Source organism: Rattus norvegicus, chromosome 16, assembly GCF_021556685.1.
Source record: "Rattus norvegicus strain SHRSP/BbbUtx chromosome 16, alternate assembly SHRSP_T2T, whole genome shotgun sequence".
NCBI classification, from domain to species: domain Eukaryota; kingdom Metazoa; phylum Chordata; class Mammalia; order Rodentia; family Muridae; genus Rattus; species Rattus norvegicus.
Genome location: NC_141549.1, coordinates 2,209,411 through 2,230,137, shown reverse-complemented (window position 1 = coordinate 2,230,137; position 20,727 = coordinate 2,209,411). Strand labels below are relative to the sequence as shown.

The window sequence follows — 20,727 nt, the reverse complement described above, 5'->3', positions numbered from 1 at the left end:
ACCATTTGGAAAAACAAACAAACAAACAAACAAACAAACAAACGGATAAAGAATGAGTAGGTTTGCATCTGTCCCATGTTCCTCACATACTTCCTGAGTCAGAAATAGTAGTTGAAGGGATGGAGAGATGTGTAAGAGCACCGATTGCTTTTCTAGAGGACCCACATTCAATTTCCAGTGTCTACATGGTGGGGGATCTGACCTCTAAGGGCATGTGTCACATACATGATGAACAGACATACACACATGCAAAACATCCATGTGCATAAAATATTCAAATGCCCAACAAAGTATACATTAGGAAAGAGGCTAGAAAATTGAGTTTTGGGGAATATATTAGTTCTTTAAAAACCAAGAAATTTGAATATCCTTTTAAGCATAAGAGTACCTTTTTTTTTTTTCTTTTTTTGTAAAAAACTAGTCATGGTAGTCTGAGGTTAGGGAAATATTTGAGGTCACCCTGGATTACAAGTGAGACTTAATGTCAAATACAACAGCAGACGGCCTAAATGTGAAAGGATATATAGTAGGATTGAATCCTGGTTTCCTTAGCGACTCTGTGTCTGTAGACATTGTAAACCTCAACCTGTTATTTTACAGATCAAACAACCCACTGTCATTTCTGTGTAATTCTACCCTAGGAATTGTTGGTGTGATTTTTCTCTAAATATTTTTTGTGTGTATGATTATGTTTTACAACCTTCTGTTCCTCTCCCACCTCAGATAAGTTTCTTTAAGATGGGTTCTGAAAATCTCAATGGACAATTGGAAGAATTTTTAGCTAACATTGGAACAAGTGTACAGAAGTAAGTATTTTGTCTTCACTAAAATGAAAATGAAATTATGTCAGTAAGTTAATAACTAAATGCCATAAATATTTAGAACTTAATTTCCTGAGGGTTAGTTTTCCTGCCATGGAGTGTGTTTCTCAGCTTTATTGCTAAATTAGGAAATTTCTACTCTCTTTTCCCTAGAATGTAGGCTCTGGCTTTCACCCCACTGTGGAATTTGATGACAGCTTTAATGATAGAAAGTAGCTTTTATGTCTGAGTGATATAAAGACCTAACAGTGATGGTCCATGAGTACATTTTTTTTAAAAATTTCATTTGTCAACCTTGCTTGGAAAATTACTAAGTCAATCCTCTTTTCTAGGCTCTAGTGTTTAGAGAGAGGTCAGTTCCAGTTACCTGTGCTGTGTGGGAGCACTGCTGTTAGTCTGAGGCAAGGGAGAGAAGAGATTTAGGATTTTTCATTTTGTTTTTTGCAGTGCTTAAACACAGGTCAGTGCTATACCACAGAGAAGTTTGACAAGTAATCTACAGTTGGGTATCTGGTTACTTTATTACTGTTCAAATTTGATATCGTTCCCAAAATACCTTAAAAATGTTTAAAATTATTTTGTTACTTTAACCATCCTACGGTTGCTTCTTTAAAAAATTAACTCTGTGGGCACATAGGATTGATAAGGCATGATTTGTTAGATGTGACTAATGGTAACTAATCTGTTCTCTGTAACAGTGTGCGAAGGGAAATGGATGGGGATGTGGAGACCATGCAACAGACAATAGAAGACTTGGAAGTAGCCAGTGACCCTTTATATCTGCCTGACCCAGATCCCACCAAGTTTCCCGTCAATCGAAATTTAACCCGAAAGGCTGGATACCTAAATGCTAGGAAGTAAGAGAACTATTGTTATTTTCTTTTTTTTTTTTAGGAGCTGGGGACTGAACCCAGGGCCTTGCACTTCCTAGGCAAGCACTCTACCACTGAGCTAAATCCCCAACCCCTGTTATTTTCATATTACACGTTGTAATAGCAAATCAATATAATGTATAATTAGTACTGTTTGCTAGATTGTTTTGGTTTTACTAAAGGTTGACACTTTTTAAAAAAATCCATTTTATTTGTGTGTGTGTGTGTGTGTGTGTGTGTGTGTGTGTGTGTGTGTGTCCGTCCATTTTTATTTTGTGTGTATACATGCCATAGCACAGTTTAGGAGTGGAGATACATGGACACCTTGCTGAAGTTGACCCTCCCTTCCCATCATGTGGGTGTTTGGGATAGAAATCCAATCACCAGGCTTGACAGGAAATGCCTTTAAGCACTATGACATCTTGGGAACTCAAGGTTGAAACATTTTAGTGGTGATTTATATAAGCTTATTGACACATGGAGATACATGAAAACTTTAAAAATCCTACCTTCAGGGTTGGGGATTTAGCTCAGTGGTAGATCACTTGCCTAGCAAGTGCAAGGCCCTGGGTTCGGTCCCCAGCTCCGAAAAAAAAAATCCTACCTTCATGTTTATTGAATTATTTGAATTTATAAAAGGGATGAAACTGATTTATGTCTAAATAAGCCTATCATATCATGTTACTAAATATTAATACTTATATATGTGATTATATCAAGTAAACATTGAGTTTTCATTTGAAAATGTGCCAAGCTTCCCCTTCTCCTCTTTATTCTCACCAATTCTCAGTGCTGGGTTGGAACTCAGACCTTTGAGCATCCTGGGCACACACTGTCTCATTGACTTAAATCCCTGGCCTTCACTTGATATGATGGTGAAATAGATTAACTCAAGAAATAAAATTGAATTTCTTCCCTTGCGTACTGAGTGTAACTTGGATTTTTGATGTATCATTGTAACAGTTGAAACTTAAATGAATTCTAGCCTTGTTTTTGAAACTATAAACATTCACACCAGTGAGTCAACATGCCCAAAATCATTTTAGAATAAGAAAAAGTGACATCTTCTTGACATCCTGGTGCCGTTTTGCAAGTTTTGTTTTCACACACTATTTCTTATGTCTACTAATGACAAGGGATTGTTTAGATGTTGTTACTGAAATTATCAATTACTTTCTTTAGTAAAACAGGCTTGGTGTCATCTACCTGGGATAGACAGTTTTACTTCACGCAGGGTGGAAACTTAATGAGTCAAGCCCGTGGAGATGTGGCAGGAGGCCTAGCCATGGACATAGACAACTGTTCAGTGATGGCTGTGGACTGCGAAGACAGACGATACTGTTTTCAGATCACTTCTTTTGATGGAAAAAAGTTAGTATTTTTCTGCTGCTAATAAGATATGCATTTTAAAATGCGGAGTAATTCCTTTTTGTTTCATATAGACATTTAGAACTACTGTGAATTAAGATAATTTGCTTTTTAATACAGTTATTTTTAAAAGCATAAATATAAATAGGAGAATGGAAAAAAACCAATAATTTTCTTTATAGCATTTTGTTTCCTTCTAGCTTTTATCCTGAGTACATTTTCCTTCCTTTCCCCTTCCCATTCCCTCACTGCTTCCCCTTGAACCCATGTCCTTGAGCAATCTAGGCAAGTCTTTTTTTTTTTGGGGGGTCTTTTTTTCGGAGCTGGGGTAGGCAAGTCTTTGTCATTGAGCTACAGCCACAAACTTTGTGTAATGGCCTTCAATTTGTCATTCTTTTACCTTAGCCTCCAAAGTAGTTTAGCACCGTGTGTTACCATTCCTGGTCTAAGTACATTTTCTTGAATTATCGAAGGATATTTTATATACATAAATTAGATCTGCATCCATTTAAAAAAACATTTTATAGGGCTGGAGAAATAGTTCAACAGTTAAGAACAGGTGCTACTCTTACAGAGCATACAGGCTTGGTTCCGAATACCCACCTCCAGTGGATCAGAACTCCCTGCAGGTCCAGCTCCAGGCCATCTGACACCCTTTTCTGTCCTCCAAGGGCACCTGCACTCGTGTGGTAAACAGAAACTCACATACATATAATAAAATATTTTTTCAAAAAGTCATTCATAATGACTGCATTCTAATTTTTTAAAAACCATACAACATAGTTTAAACATTTTCCTAATGCTAGATATTTAAGTTAGCTGAGGTTGATTTTGACCTTTCAACTTCCTTATTTACTTTTTAGAAGAAACTCTTGGATTCTCTGAAAGTCATTTTTCCTCCATCATATATATGTACATTAAGATTATCTTCTTCATAAAAGATAGCTTTGCTCACTTATCTTAGCTACACGGTTGTGTTCCTAGTCCTTCTAGACAGACAGTGAATGTCAATGCTGTACATTAGAGTTCCTGTTTTCTGTTAGCAGAATTAGTAAATTGCTAACATGTTACTACATTATTTACATCTTTGTATTTTTAGTTTTTGCTAATGGTTGGCATGGTTTCCCGTTTTTCCTGATAAGATAGAAAGTTAGTAAAATTGAAAATTTCTCTTAAAATGCGACATTTCTGTAATGGTTCATAGGTTAGAATTTTTATTTAAACCTATTAAGGAAGAAATTATTAATAATGAAGTTAACATTCTTGGTTAGATCAGCAATAGAAATGCAGTAGGTTGAAGTGCTTTCTTCTTTTGTGTTCTGTCTTTTGAGAGTTGGCCTTGCCCTTTGGTTTTGCATGTTGGGCTGTGGATAGCCACTTGGAATCATAAGCCTACGTCCTGCTGCTGCTGCTGGTCTTCTTTCCCTAAAGTAATTATGTCACTTGTGTTTTTAATTTAATTTTAAGGTTGAGGCTAAAACTTTTCATTTTTTTCTTCCTAGATCTTCAATTTTGCAAGCAGAGAGTAAAAAAGACCATGAAGAGGTAAAAGTTTCTTATAAAATTAATTTGTTTTTTTGAGACAGGGTGTCTCTGTGTAGCCTTGGCTGTTGTGGAACTCACTCTGTAGACCAGGCTGGAAATCTACCTGCTTCTGACTCCTGAGTGCTAGTAATAAAGTTATTTTCTTCAGCAACATTTAAAATTAATTTTATTTTGTGTTTTTTTTTCTGAGAACAAATCGTATTAATGTATTTATACATTATACATTTATACATTAAAGTTTGGGAAAACCCTAGTTAATTAAAAATGACTTTTTAAGTCCTCTGTTCTCAAGCAGCATTCTTAGTTTTCTAACAGACTTTTATAGCTGGAGGAATCATAGACACCATTTTATAGCTGGAGGAATCATAGACACCATTTCTGTGCTGTCGTAAAGTGTTACTTGGTAACCTTCCAGTGTCACCTGCTGGCAGGCAGAGCACTGTTTTGGGAGCTACTTACTGCAGCTAGAACACAGGGGCAGCAGATGTGGTACAAGAGGAAGCATTGCAGGCTTAGAGCACTTGGAAATGAAAGACAGAAAAACAGAGGTTTGGGAGTCTCTGTTCTTACTCACAAGCCTTTCAGTTTTGGCTCCAGTCTTCTGTTATCTACATGTGGAGGGTAAGGTGCTATCCAGATTGAAACTTTCAAAATGGTTTTCAGAAATAATCTTCATTTTATTTGGTATTACAGTTTTATTGATAAAAGACAGAATTGGAAAGTCTTAGAGACTTACATGTATTTGTTTCCCATGGGAAAGAGTAGTTTTGGTTTTGAGAACACAGCTGTCTCTGCTCTCTGCATGGTTTACCAACAGAGAACTAACTTTACAAGACCTGTCAGGCACTGTAATCCAAAGGTGTAATCTATAACAGTGAAATAGAAGATGTGCACTAGTAATCCCTATTTTGAAAAAGGAAGATATATAAGGTACATTCCCCAGAAAGAATTTGTATTTTAATTTTTTACATAGGTATTGTGGTAACTGAGTTCAGATTACCATGTTTGGTGGGAATTAATGGAGGAAATAATATAAAATGATAAATATATGCTATTAAGTTATGATTTAACATGATTACTTTTTATTTTATTGCATAAATACATTTATTTAAAAATAATTCAATCTGAAGGTCTCTTACATGCATATGTTTATAGTGGGTCTCTTGTTTTTGTTTTGGTTGTGGTGCTGGGGATTGAATCCAGGGACCTCACATGTTTTGTTAAAACGTCAAAAAGTATGTGCTCTCCCACTGAGTTATAGCCCCATTCTCAAGATGTTTTCTTATGAAAATTATATGGTGCTTCTAATGGAAATTCTGTTTCAATTTAATATTTAATAGCCTTTCCTAATAGAGAGGCTCCATTGAAAAAAAACAATAATAATGCTTATTTCTTTCCATTTTCAGTGGATCTGTACAATAAACAACATATCTAAACAAATATATTTGAGTGAAAATCCAGAGGTAATATTTTTGTTTTGTTATCCAGGACTATCAAAATGAAATAATTTTGTGGTTTATGTGGCTTAATATTAATTGATTCATTTCTCAAGTTCTGTAACTTCAATTACAGAATGCATATGATTCTGTTTGGGTAGCTGCGATGTACCATGGTGTATTGTCATCACAGAGCTGTTACTTCAAAACGTATTGAGATCAGTTACTCAGCTGGTATAGACAATTACCTTCATGTTGAGTGTTGTAGAGTAGGTAAAAATGTAGGAAAGACTGCATGGCCTCCTCTAGGAGTTACTGGTAAGTCAAAGTGGAAGCTGTGTGATATTTTATGTATAACGTGATTAGAAGCACATGGTTAAAAAAATACATGGTGATTACTTATAGGCTTACATTTTGAGAATGTTAGGATTAGTGAGGACTTTGTTTTAGAGAAAATTCTGTAGAGATGATGGAATCCTGTGCTAAGATTTGCTTAAGGAAAAAAGGAGACACTGCAGACAATACAGTGAAACTAAAGCTCCGACAAGGAAGTGACATGTGGATGGAACTAGCAGTGTAAATGAAAGTTTTTGGTACAAAATAGACAATTAGAGTGTGCACTGAGGTCACGTGGAGATCGTATTCAAAAGCGCTGTGATTTTGGTGCATCTGTAATAATGCACCCTGAGCTCTCAGTCTGCACATTACTCTTTTGAGTAGCAAGGGTTTCAAACAGAGTGAACCTCTGCTTGTACACTTAGCCATAGCTACAGTTCGAGCTCAGGTACAATCTGAGGGAACCAGTAGCTGTAAGAATGGAGTGAGAGAATGAACTGAGTCTATTTTGTATCCAAGTTGGGAAAGGATTTGGTCCTAGACAGGATCTGTCTAGACTCCTGTTAAGATATGGGTTGGCCATGCTGTAAGCTCAGGTGTTTCTCAGAGCCAGGTAGGGATTTATAATTTCAGTTGAAAGTCTTAGTCCTAAGCTCCCCCCAAGCCTCCAAGACAGGGTTTCTTGGATCTGCCTGTCTTTATTGCCCCCAACCCAGATTAATGGCATGTGCCATCATCCTAGCTTAAGTTACTGTTGTTGTAATGGGGGATTTGATAGGCGGCTCTAGACTAGTTAGTAACCAACTGAGTAAAAGGTAAAGAAGAAAATGATAAAGATGACTTCCAGGTTTTAAAAGACTTTTATTTAGGGAAAAAGGAATTCTATTTTTGTTAAAATGCAATACCATCAAGTATATTTATAATAATGTTATAAATTAATAGTTATATTCTAGAAGAGTTCTTTTATATTTAAATGATTGGTCTACTAAATATTTTTGTTCTATAAAATATTTTGAATGACTAGGCAGTGTACTAGGTGACAGCCGTACAAACCTTAATCCAAAGTAACTGGTAGTTAAAAATTAATAGAAAAAGAATATATTCCTGTCATGTTAGTAGAAAGAAATTAGAATTACAGGAATTAGAATTATCTTGAATTACAGGAAGTTCACAATGTTTGAAATTAATGTGCCTTACTAGTAAGGCAAGAGAATGGAAATACCTCACTCAGTAGCTTTAGTTTATATTTTAAGCACAACTCAAGAGCTTACTAACAGTTTTAAGAGTTACATCAAACATTTAGTTTCTTACATTATTAATACTAACTCTTTTTTTAAAAAAATAAACCAAAATAGGAAACCGCTGCACGAGTGAATCAGTCTGCTCTAGAAGCTGTCACTCCTTCCCCATCTTTCCAGCAGAGACACGAGAGCCTGCGTCCAGGAGGGTGAGTTAGTATGTGGGATTATTTAAAGTGTTAGCGAACTCTCTGATTATAACAGTACTACTTAGATAAGTAGTAAATCATTTCTGAATAACAAAAGTGTGTTTTCAAATAAATTTACTAATAAGGGCACAGGCCAGAGGTTGATATGATGGAGAATTTTATTTTTAAGACAGAATCACAAACCTGGAGCTCATTGATTTGGTAGGCTGACTGGCCAGTGAGTCCCTGGAATCTGGCTGTCTCTGTACCCCTGTACTGTGGTTGCAGATGCATGCTGCCATGGGGCAGCTTTCCCCCCCTTTTAAAATTATTATTTATTTATGAGTATTGACGATTAAAACCCAGGTTCTCACTGAGCGTTGGTGGCATACGCTTTTAATCCCAGCATTTGGGAGGCAGATGCAAGTGAGTTTGAGGCCAGCCTGGTCTACAGAGTTGTAAGACAGTAAGGGCTACACAGTAAAACTGTATTGAAAACCCCATCTCCCCAAAAATTTTTGTAAATAGGTTCTCCTGCTTTGACAACAGGCACTTTACCAGCTAAGTCATCTCCCTAGTCTCAGTTTATGTTTTTTTAATTGGAAAGAAAGGAATCCTTTAGCTAGCTGATTTGTGATTAAGTCTTTACTCTTTGAATCAGGGTCTTGTTTTATAGACCAGGCCAGCCCAGAACTTGTGATCCATTGCCTCCACTTCCTGAGTGTAAGGATTACAGAAAGGTAATGTTTTTTATTGGAGTTTGATTTATACTCTCATTGACTTAAAATACTCTTTTCTTGTAGTCTGCTAAGCATTGAACGTTTGAAAGAAAAAACTAAATTCAGTGCCTTGTTGTTTTTTTTTTTTCTTTTTTTTTTGTGGTTAGACAATCTCGACCACCAACAGCACGAACCAGCAGTTCAGGATCCTTGGGATCAGAGTCTACAAATTTGGCTGCCCTCTCTCTAGATTCTCTTGTTGCTCCAGATACACCAATACAGTTTGATATAATTTCTCCTGTGTGTGAAGATCAGCCTGGCCAGGCAAAAGCCTTTGGTCAAGGAGGCAGGTGAGTAATGATGTCAGAAAGCCAATGTGCTATGGTCTATAAGATTTGTGGACCCATCTATGATACATTTCTCTATCAACTATGCTCTCTTTTGCATAATTGCCTAACATTTTCATAGTTAGGGTAGAACTATACAGGTTTTTCTGTTGGTCTTCTTTTTCTGTTAAAGGTGTTAGGATAATCAGATATCAAAAAATTTAATTTTGAATTGCTTATCAAGCCTATTGCTTGGGCATTTGCCCTGTCAATTGCAGAAGTGGTAATTTTATCTTTAGGTTGTGACACTATTTTAAAAATTCTGTGTCGGAACAAGGGGTTGGGGCTGTAGCTCAGTTGGTAGAGTGCTTGCCTAGTGTGCATATGAAACCTTGGGTTCAATCTCTAGCGCCACTTAAAACCTGGGCATGGTTACCTTATGCCTGCAACTACAGTTACTTGGGAGTTGAGAGTAGGAGAGTCAAAAGCTTCAAGATTTTTTTGGCTATCTAGCAAATTCAAGTCTGGTTTGAACTCCGAGATCCTTTCTTGCTGCTGCTGCTATTGTTGATGATGAAGTCCTGTCAGACTTAATCTTACTTTAGGGGACTGGGTGGAGAAATGGCTCGGAAGTTGGAAGTGCTCACTGTTCTGCAGAGTCAGGTTCAGTCCACAGTGCCCACGTGTAGCAGGTCACAGCTGCTTCTAACTCTGGTTCCAGGGGATCTAAAACCATCGTCTGGCCTCCACAAGTTCCTAAATGCATATGGTGCACAGTAACACACATAAACATAAAGAAATGAAACTATGGCAAATCATTTATTATGGAGGTTGGGCACTTAATACATTAAATTTGGATATGACATAGAATTATGAAAACTCGTGTAAATATATTATGTATGCATAGTATTTGATATAATATGCCAAGCTGATATGAATGAAATCAGTACTGGGCTGAAGAAATAGCTTGGCAGTTAAGAGCACTTGCTGTTTTAGCAGAGGATCCGGGTCTACTTCCCAGCACCCACATCACATGGTAGCTCACAGCCATCCATAATTCCAACTCTAGGGATCTGAGGCCATTTTTCTCTGCAGGCACCGGACACATAAATAGTGCATATTAATGCCTGTGGGTACTTACTATGCACATACAGTAAGAGTAAATGAATCTGTTTTAAAGAAAAGATCAATCTTTTGTGTGTGTGTGTGTATATGTGCATGTTTGTGGAGGTCAGGACAATTCAGGTGGTGTTATTAGCTAGCTAACTTTTTGATAAAGAATCTCTCACTGCCCTGGAGCTTCCAAGTAGGCTGGATATCCAATGAGCTCCAGTTTATCCATTTCTGCCTTCCCAGAGCTGAGATTGCACGTGCAACCTTGCTTGGCGTGTGTGTGTGTTGGGAGATTTTATGACAGTGATTCTCTGTGTAGCCCTAGCCATCACTCTGTAGTCTAATTCAGAGTTCCATCTGACTCTGCCTCCCTGGTGCTGGGATTAAAGCCATGTACCACTATTTTTGGTTGCTTGGCTTTTTTACGTAGGTTTTGGGGGGGGGGGTTGAACTAAGGTTGACTGAACCATGTCCTTAACCCCTGCCCTGTTTTCTTAATGCCATTATTATTTTAGCCTGCTTCTTATAAGGCTTCCTTTGAATTGACCCCCACCCCCACCTCATTGTGGTTGTGCAACAAGTAAAGAACAGGAATGGGGAAGTAGCTTTATCTTTGGTTTACTTTTCTTCTTGCGTTGGTACTGAAACCTTGAGAAATAGAGTTTAGTTTTCTCTCACTTTGTGGTGCTGGGGATCAAACCCAGGCTTTGTGTGCATCATAGGCAAGCCAGTACTTATCTGTTATCTATTACAGTACTATTATCTGTACCTGTAATACTTATATAGAGACCCAGGAAATACAGTTCATGGAGAAAAAGAAATACATGTTTCGAACTAGACAGTGTTCAGATCTTTATAGTTAACCTGTAATTTGTAAAATCCAGACTTGGGATTTTATAGTTCTAGAAAATTCCTGGCATTTTCTGAAGACTCCAATATTGTCGCCACATTGGTCTTCCTTTCTGTGGATTTGTTGTGTGCAGTTAAATTTATACCTAATAAATAAAACACAGCAACAAAGGACTGTGGTAGATACATCAGTTAGTGTAGACACTGGGTTTGGCCTCCTACTCAGTATGAGAGTGAAACTATCTTTTTGTTCATTAGCAGAGTGAGACATTCTAGAGCTTTTCTTTGTAAACATGTAAAGTTTTATGACTCAGTCTTTAATTTTGTTCTCTTGCATGTGGCTTTTGGTGACATTTATTCATTTTTTTCCCTAAACTTTAGGCGTACAAATCCATTTGGAGAATCTGGAGGAAGCACAAAATCAGAAACTGAAGGTAGAACAGACTGCAATGTTCATCCTAGAGTGATCAGTAGTAAGATTTGAAGTGTGTCATTTGCATTTGTTCTGCTGCTGTGCCCAGTTTTGATGTTTTACTTCAGAATCTTTACTTATAGTATTTATGTATGTGAGTACACTGTTGCTCTCTTCAGACACACCAGAAGAGGGCATTGGATCCCATTACAGATGGTTGTGAGCCACCATGTGGTTGCTGGGAATTGAACACAGTCAGTGTTCTTAACTGCTAAGCCATCTCTCCAGCCCTCTCATAATATTGTTAAGGCAACCAGAACTTAATCCAACTTGTGACGTAACTCATACGAGATTACAGTGTCATAGACATTTGGCCTCATTGTCAAATTGTTAGTACATAATCTATCTCTTAAGCTTTTTTGAAAAAAAGTTTGTGTTTTTTTTATCTTCCAACCCCAAGATCCTTGACTTAACTAACTCTTGGCAGTGGCTAGGTTTCCATTACTTGGAGTGCTTTCCCTCTGGTTGAGTGGGTTTTAAGTCCAATTAGAGAACTGTTACTACCAAGATGTATGTCTGCTGTTGTACATGAGGATTATCGTGCCATGCTGGTAGTGCTTGTGGTTCATAGGCATCAAAGCTGGGATGAACTGTTGGTACATTTTGGAAGGTTGTGTGGTGTCTTCTGGTACCATAAAAGCTAATTCTCAGGGAAGAGGCAGTTCAGCCCAGGAGTCTCTGGGCCGAACATTTAAAGTTGGTGTCTTCAGCAATAGGGGACTTACCTTCCACCTCTCAGGGGCAACCAAAGGCAATGGCATGTACTGTTTTAGTCTTTTGACAATTCTGAACAACAACTTGAAAGAGGGCCTTTCATGCTTGTTGGTTTTTTTTGTTAGATGGTCTTTGGCTCTTGGAGGGAGCATTGTCAGCCCAAATGGAAAATTTTTATGTAAACTTTGTATGTGTATTTATGCTTAGACTTAGCAGTCTTATCGAGCTGTGGCTGTTGTTTTGTTAGCTATGTTAATAGTATGTTCCTTATGACATTTTCAGACATCCATATTTTGCCCTCCTCCTTCCATATCTCCTGCCTCTGTGACTAGACCCCCCTCCTTTATTCCCATTTCCCTGATGCTATCTATTAATTAGTCCCCTATCTTTTCACCAATGATCCCTTTTTGATTTCCTTGTTTCTGTAGTTATATATGCTCACCCATGAACATTAGGAGGTAGGAGTGCCAGATGTGAGAAAATGTAATGTTTGTCTTTTTGGGTCTGGGTCTCTTCACTCAATGACCAAGTCAGCTCAGTCAGTCAACAGGTTCTCCAGGGCAGGAGCAAGGATTAAAAAGAGAACAACAAACAAACAAACAACAATTAGACAACACTGTAGCATGACCCCAGTCAGCTTTGAGGGTGAAAAAGGTTTTTTATTTTTCAGTCTGCTTTTATACCACTTTAAGTACATGCAAAATAAATAGATCAGGTCTGGGTCAAGGAACAAGTAAGGCAAAAAACAAAATCCTATAAACACCTTTCTAGGGTTAGTCAGGATGACCAAGACAAAAGGAAAGCCACATATGCCTCCACTGAACCTGCTCTGAGGTTTGCTTTAACTGAAATGTAAATGTTCTTAATCTGGACCTATTTCCTTTGTCCTGGCCCAATGTCAGATTCCTGCCAAGTGTCTAAAAGCCCCTCAAAACTCTCCACTTCACCCCCTTTTTAATTTAATAAACAAGACTGTGCCTGTCTTAGGTTGTTCTGACAATACCTGTCATGGGCTATGCATTATCAAGAGCAATGCTGTTCATTTTTGGTTGTTAAGGTTCTGTCCAGAACTTAACCATTCTTGGCTGCCAACCTGTTAAATTAATAACTCTGTATGGGGGTCCATTTTTAGTTTCAAGCCATGTATTTTGCTGGCCAACATGCTGCTGTTGTTAAAGGCAGGCTTTATCACAATGGGCAGCAATAAAAGTATTCCTAGGACAAGAAGGGCTAGCGTGATCAAGCTATTTAATCTATCCTCGAAGCTTGACCAAGATGGGAATACTGACCTCAGGCCATGAATAATTTTATCAGTAATCAAAGCTCAGCAGAGCAGCATTCTTTGAATTCATTAACTCAGTATGCAAAGTCAAAACATCTAGAGAGGTGTTAGAATCATGCCAAGTACCCTGGAAGTGTATTTGAACTTTTCCCCAATTATAGTGACTGTCATTGTAAATTTTAGAAGTAAACAAATACATTAATATTTAGCATGACACTGGAGATGACTTCTTACTCTTAAACTCTGAACCTCCAATAACTTGAATAGTATCATTAAGAACATCAACCCAAAAATCCAAATGCCTATCTAAATCCTCTTGAATACTCAGGAACATGTTTTGCTAAATGATTAACAGAAATAGCTGTCCTAACTTCCTGTGTCAAAGCAATTGCAGAAGCAGTGGTGCTAGCTATTAATGCAATTAAAGCTGCTATACCAGCAATGATCAAGCCCACTACACTCTTACTCCTCACTTCTTCCAGTGTTTGCAAGCCTTTTTCAGAATACCAAGGTCCTGTAATACAGGCAATAAAACAAAAACTGATTGATAAACCACCATAACAGGCATATCAGATTTCAATACATTAACAAAATTAGAAGTGTACAATCAATACAACTTACATTAAATACTGAGGAAGAAACAAAAGTAATTTTAACATGACCAATTAATAAAAGATTAGGAGCCTTAACACATGCTCTACTACTTGTTCGAAGTCCAGATCCTATGCCAATTTTATCCACTACAAATATAACTTCATTAATTGAGGACATTGAGGACAAGTCTTTATAATTTGATGTGCACATTCTCTAGAAATACCAAATTGTTGTCTCAAGCTATTATTATTTTGATGATGTAAAGAATGAGATGGTTTGACTAATTGTTCCTGGGTAAGGCCTATAATCTGCCTGGTACACAAATCTGCTGGCATTGCCCTCACTAAGGGGTCTGGACAGTCCAATGTGAGCTCTCAATTGCCCTATAAGAGAATAGTATGTTCTCTTAAGATGAGTTGTATTTGCATAAGTAATTGCAAAATTTGAGAATTAGCAGTATCTAGAAAAGGAACAGTTTTAAGCAATTGTGAACCATGGGCTATATAATGGCTCTCAGTAAGTATACAAATTAAAAGCTTGATTTTTTTTTTCAGCATTTCAAAAACAGCAACTACAGCATGTAGTTCTGAAGCAAGGGGAACCTCAAGAGAATGAACATGTGATCCAGTTCCATGTGCTGCCTTCCCATTAGATGAGCTGTCTGTAAATACAGTAAATGCATTTTCTATGGGCTGCACGGGCAAATTTACAGGAAATGCAAAAGCATGTACAGAGGCAAATTGTAACAATTTGTGTCTTTAGGCCAAATATCAGTATTCTGCAATAACCAATTTAATTGCTATTTGGTATAAGGTATAAATATTTTATCAGGTTTTTTCCCAAAATACTTTGGGAATTCTGTCCTACAATTCTGTATTAACACAGCAACAGCTTCATAATAGGGTGTTAAAAGAGCAAAGGCTTGTAGTTAAAACTCTTCCAGAGGGCTCAGCTAATAACATACCATTCCATATAATAACATACACTGAAGGATTCAAAGTCCTAACTCGTATGAAGCAGTGACAAACTTCTTACATAATGTAGGGCTTTAGCCATTCCTTAGACAAAACTTAGCAGTGATATTGCTTCATGTGCTCTGCCACATTACAAGCAGGCACACCAAATGCAAACCTCCCACAGTCACCAGGATGCAAAGAAACAGTACATAAAAACAGTGCTCCAAATCCATAATAATTCTATATGCATTTTCTGGATTGGCAGTTGGAGTAAGCAAGCCAGGCTGTAATGCTCCCACGAGTTCTAGTTTCATTAACCTTTTGCAAAACCTGCAACAGCCTCCACCTGCCCGATCACTCCTTTTAATTACAATATATGTGTGAATTAAAATCCCGAGCCTGTGATCGAACTGCAAACAGCAGCCAATGGAGCACTGGCAGTTCAACCATAGTCTTCAAGTTTCCCTTGAAACAGCAGAGCACAAGTATAACTTTGGAAAGCAAAACTCAACCTCCAACAAACAATCCAGTCTCTCCAAAATCCATACCAAGTGCATCACCCCCATGTTACAAGGTTTGGCTGCCAGTTTCGGCACATGAACTCACAGCAGTGCAGCCTCCAATCCCTCACCAAAGAGACACTGCCCTAGATCCTGTTTTTTTATAAGTCTGGTTTCTAGGATAAGGATGACATAAAATGTTATCCTAATTTAGGGATCTCTTTAGAGACCTGTTTGCCTGGGGTAAGCTCATGCCATGTGTTCTGAATGACTCCAACCCTGAGTTACCAGTTTTAAGCCAACTTTCTGTTACCAATGTTACAGAGATTTTTAATCATACTCAATAACTTAAAAGCCAATAATCTATAACCAAAACTTAGAGAGCATATTTATACATTTACAACCAGTCAGAAACAAACATGAAGTGGCTGCACACATTTACTTATTTAGACCAAACAAAATTCTTACTTTTTCTACCTGTAATGTCAAGGGAGGAGCACCTTGATATTACACCTTGTAATGTATTGTCACCTGCTGAATACAATAATCACAAACACAGAGATTTTTTCGAGGAAAAATAGCCATCAGCTCCCTTACCATAGAAGCCAAGAAGCAGCAGCTGGCTCCTTAAGAGCAGCTTGTGCACACAGTCAGCTCCTGGCAAGGCTTCTGCAGCTGAGCTTGACTCCTGGCTACAGGTGCAGGGCTGTAAAGGCCAGTCGAGACTGCTTTTTCAGTTAAAACTAAATCAAGAGTTGAATGATCAGCAGGTAAAGTTGTAACCATTTTTTCTTTTGAACATGAAACACAGAGCAACAAACAACAAAACGAAACACAGACTTACATAAAACAGTCAGTTTTGACAAACGTGGACAGATAAACATGCCAAGGACAGACAGTAGACAGAAAGGGAAGAGAACTAGATGATGTCCCACCAAAGGGACCCATATATCCTACCTAAGAGACCCAGAACCAGAACTAAGCATTCCTCCAGTAGGAGCCAGAGAGGAGGCAGTACTTCTCCCGATCTCCTCCTGTCCCCAAGACAGTTCTGAAACAGCCTACATTCATTTTCCTTCTCTTTGGCCAAAGCATCCCCAGATATGTGGGAGGACTGCTTTTCTCAAACCCATTCTTTCATGTCTAGGGTGTAAACTATCTCTAATCAGGGCCCAAAGACTTAAAGCATCTATGAGAATTACCTTTGCTTCTCTAGATTTTAGCATAACTCTAAATACATACCTATCTACACACACACACACACACACACACACACACACACACACACACACGTTTTATCATTACCTCAGTTGTGCTTACCATTATGCTCAGTTGAGGAATTGCCTCCATGAGACCCAGCCCATTGTGGGCATTGTGGGCAGTCCCATTCCTGGGCTGGTGTTCGTGGATGCTATTAAGAAAGCAGGCTGAGCTACCCATGCGAAGCAAGCAATAGGCAATATCCCCCATGGCCTCTGCATCACCTCCTATTCCAAGATCTACCTTTTGAGTTCCTTCCTGTCCTGACTTGTTTTGGTGACGAACAGCAATTTGGAAGTTGTAAGCTAAATAAACCCTTTCTTTCCTGAAGGGGTAGGGGAAACATTTTGGTTATGATGTTTGTTGCAGCAGTATAAGCACCAAGACAATATACGATGGGGTTTTCTTTTCTGGTCTGGTCCAGTTGGTATTCTGTGTGCCCTCATTTCCCTGTTTGTTGTGTTTTTAATTTTTTTCATATTTCTTGATTATTTGGTCTAAATTCTCTTACTTTATCTTCAAAACCTAATATTCTATTTTTTGCGTTTTACTTGTAAGGTTTTCTCTTAAGTCTCTAGTTGGTTTACTGGGCTTTTCAGATTCATTCTCATTTCATCTGAGTACTTACTCTACAGTGATTCTCTTGATTGAATTCTGTTCTTAAGTCCTGGATTTTCTTCATAATTTCCACCAACTTTGTTTACCTTCTCTTGGTATCCTCAGGTGTTTGTTCTTCTCAAGTTATTTCTCAATTTCATTGAGCTGTTTCTTCTGTCTTAAAGTGTTTAAATTATTTGAAGTTTATGATCTTTTAAATTCTGTGTCTTGGGGTTCACCTTGGCAGACATTTCTATAGCACTGGTAGGTTTTGGAGAGGAAATACTGGCTTGATTTTTTTTTTCATATTGTTTGAATATTTTGCAGTAAGATCTGGGCACATGGATTTCTTAAGTTTATGCCAGTTGTGGACAGAGTATGTTGGGACACAAGAAAGGAAGTACAGGCTGTTAGCCCTAGAAGTAAGAGATGGCTTATATAGAAGGAAGTCAGGTAGGTAAAGTGGACTGGGCTGGTGCACAGATGTGTCGTAGTCTAAGCCTGGAATGTGAGGTAGATGCTGCTAGGTGGAGAGGTTAGAGATTGTGTAGGAAGGGCTTATAGGTTGGGAATAAACAGGGCAGGTGTTGGTAGGGTCCTAGAGGTTGGTGGAGGCTCACATGGGTGTGCCTAGATTAAGGCCACTTGACATGGGACCCAGGTGGGTTGGGTGTGGGGAGAGTATGTGGAAGGGTCTGTACAATTTTCTATTTCTCTTTTTCTTCCTTCATCCTTTTTTCTTTCAAGGTAGTTCTCAAATAACTAGGCTTCCTTCAAATTCACTATGTAACCAAGGATGACCTTGAATTCTAATCTTTCCCCCTTTTTCCCAAGTACTAGGATCACAGGTGTGTGCCACCATACCCAGCCAGTAGTTGTTTTTCTTGTTGCTTTTGGGTGTATTGTGTATGTGTGCATGTATATGAGGTGTGCATATACTCCTCTGTGTGTGTGTACACACTGGGTATCTTCCTCTATCTTCACCTGTTTTTTGAGACATAGCCCCTCAGTGAATCTGGAGTTTGCTGGCCAGCAATTCTGTCTTTGTGTTATGCCCCTAAGCCCCGGGTTACAGACACCCACTATCTCACCTGCTCTTCCAGCCAGCTTTTATGTAGCTGCCGGGATCTTAACCTCAGGTCCACGTGCTTATGCAGGAAATACTTAGCACACAACACACTGAGCCGTTGTTCCCAGCCCCAGCAGCTAGTTTTCTTTTCTTTTTCTCCTTCCCCCCTTCCCTTTCCCTTCTTCCCCTCCCCTCTTCCCCAACTCTTATAAAGGAAAACATTTAACTGGGACTAACTTAAAGTTTAGAGGTTTAGTTCATTATCATGGCAAGAGGCATGGAGACGTGCAGGCAGACATAGTGCTGGAGAAAGAGCTCAGAGTTCTACATCTGGATTGTCAAGCAGCAGGAAGAGAGAATGAGCCACTGGATCTGGCTTGAGGTTCTGTCACCTCTGGGGCTACACCCCTACTTCTTCCAACAAGGCCACACCTCCAACAGTGCCACTGAACCTATGGGGGCCATTTTCATTCAAACCACCATAAACCATGTCACTGTAACATAACATTTTGCTACTTAAAACTGAGACCTTAATTTTCTAATAACTTGAACACTGGAGTAAGGATTATTTCTAAATTTCCTTTTTAGGTTTATTTTTCAGAGGAAACTTTCCTTTTTTAGGTTTGGGAAATGACAGGGGGTGGGGTTGAAAAATACATAAATCCTGAGGCAGAACGATGCCTGCTGTAGTGGGAGCATCTGGGACACTAAAGCAGGAGCATTGGGAGTTACGGCCGACCTGTGCTGCAAAGACTGAAAAGAGCATCTCTCATCGTGTGCCATGTTCTGTTACAGACTCTATTCTTCATCAGTTGTTTATTGTCCGATTCCTTGGTTCTATGGAGGTAAAGTCAGATGACCATCCAGATGTTGTCTATGAAACAATGCGTCAGATCTTAGCTGCTCGGGCCATCCACAACATCTTCCGTATGACAGAATCACATTTATTAGTCACTTGTGACTGTCTGAAGTAAGTAGTAACTCTCTCCAAACAAAGTTATAGGAAAAGTAATTTTTTAGTTTAGCCTAATTAAAGTTTTCCAAATCTTTAATTATAGGTTAATTGATCCACAGACCCAAGTTACAAGGCTCACAGTGAGTTCTATGTGATTAAAGCTTTATCATTTGTTCATATATACATTTTATAGTTTGATAATAATGTAGTCCTATGTATCCAGGTATGACAGTATCAGTAAGATTGGTCCTTAGGCTGTAGTTACATATGGCAAGTTCCAGAAAGTTACTGAGCTCTTATAAAGCGTCAACATGTTTTGGTGTTAACCCTCGAGATGTTTTTATCTCTAGAGAGTTTATGCACCAAAGAAATTATCAGCAGTGATCAAAACATGAACATAATTTGTTTATTTTATAAGTCTATTTTTCTTTGTAGGTGCATTTGTATGTATTTAATCATTTATTGAATAGATCACTTTTTTGTAGTTAAATTTATATTGGTATTATGTTATTGAAAAACTCAGTATTTAATAACCTCTTTTTAGTAAATTCCAAACCAAATGTGGCATTTGTCCCTAGATTTTTCTATTGAAAATTTGTCTTTAAAATTCTTGTGTGATAGTTTTAATATCTATCATGAGAGTTTATCATATGAATGTTAAAATGATGTGGAAGATCTCATATTTATGGTGTTTTTGTGGCAGTTTCCATTACCATATGTAGTTCTGTATGCTACGCACCAGGAAAATAAACGGCTTTTTGGATTTGTTCTCCGGACCTCAGGCGGAAGAAGTGAGAGTAATCTGTCATCAGTCTGCTATATATTTGAGTCCAACAATGAGGGGGAAAAGGTACCTGGTTTTCAGACTGTTCATTTTATAAAGTACTATGAGAGCCTTGGTTTGAACCTCACATTCCTGGGATAGCTCTCAGTTAATGCCTCATCTAGCTGAGCGCTTGATGAGAGCATGCTTCTGCGGGGAGAGCTGAGCTGGCGGTGGAGCCTGTCAGGTGCTGTAGATTATGGACAGCTGATTTGGGCTTGCATCATTAACTTGGGAATGATACATTCCCGTAGTCATTTTTAGGTGTCAGTAATTCATACCAGTGTCATTACCTAAATCCTTCATTTTCTGCATGACCTACTATTTCAGAAATCATGTTTTTAAGTTTTTGTGTTTTTGCTAACTTCATAAATGAAAATGTATTTGCATCATTTCCTCTCCTCTCCCCTTTCCAACTTCTCCTGTGTCTGTCCTTTCTCAAGAATTCATGATTATTATCATTATTGGTGCGTGAGTGCAACTTACCTGGTCCATTTAGTGTTCCTCTTATGTTCATATGTTTAGGTCTGACCACTTAGCACTGGATAACCTACCAGGGCTTGTCTCTGGACAAAACAGTCTTTTTCCTGTAGCTCTTCATCTGTGGGTAGGGCCTTGTGAGATTTCCATTGGCATGTCAGTTGTTAGCAATTTTCAGGTCTTGTTTAGGCAATTGCACTGTTGACGTTTCATA

At 38.3% G+C, this 20,727-nt stretch overlaps 1 protein-coding gene across 2 annotated transcripts in view; it reads left to right on the top strand.

Moving 5' to 3' along the window:
* Positions 1–20,727, top strand: part of Appl1 (adaptor protein, phosphotyrosine interacting with PH domain and leucine zipper 1) — a 48,215-nt gene that overhangs the window by 20,536 nt on the left and 6,952 nt on the right. Inside the window, exons 9-19 of one of the 2 annotated variants that reach the window (XR_015639299.1) lie at positions 724–806; positions 1,520–1,678; positions 2,876–3,068; positions 4,564–4,606; positions 6,013–6,069; positions 7,734–7,825; positions 8,691–8,873; positions 11,193–11,245; positions 19,051–19,225; positions 19,314–19,350; positions 19,914–20,060. Coding sequence is in view for 1 of the 2 variants with exons in the window: in NM_001399084.1 (NP_001386013.1) it covers positions 724–806; positions 1,520–1,678; positions 2,876–3,064; positions 4,564–4,606; positions 6,013–6,069; positions 7,734–7,825; positions 8,691–8,873; positions 11,193–11,245; positions 19,051–19,225; positions 19,314–19,350; positions 19,914–20,060 (1,218 nt within the window). In the remaining variant the exon portion in view is untranslated. The remainder of the gene's footprint in view (positions 1–723; positions 807–1,519; positions 1,679–2,875; positions 3,069–4,563; positions 4,607–6,012; positions 6,070–7,733; positions 7,826–8,690; positions 8,874–11,192; positions 11,246–19,050; positions 19,226–19,313; positions 19,351–19,913; positions 20,061–20,727) is intronic. The other variant, NM_001399084.1, reaches the window with a different exon arrangement.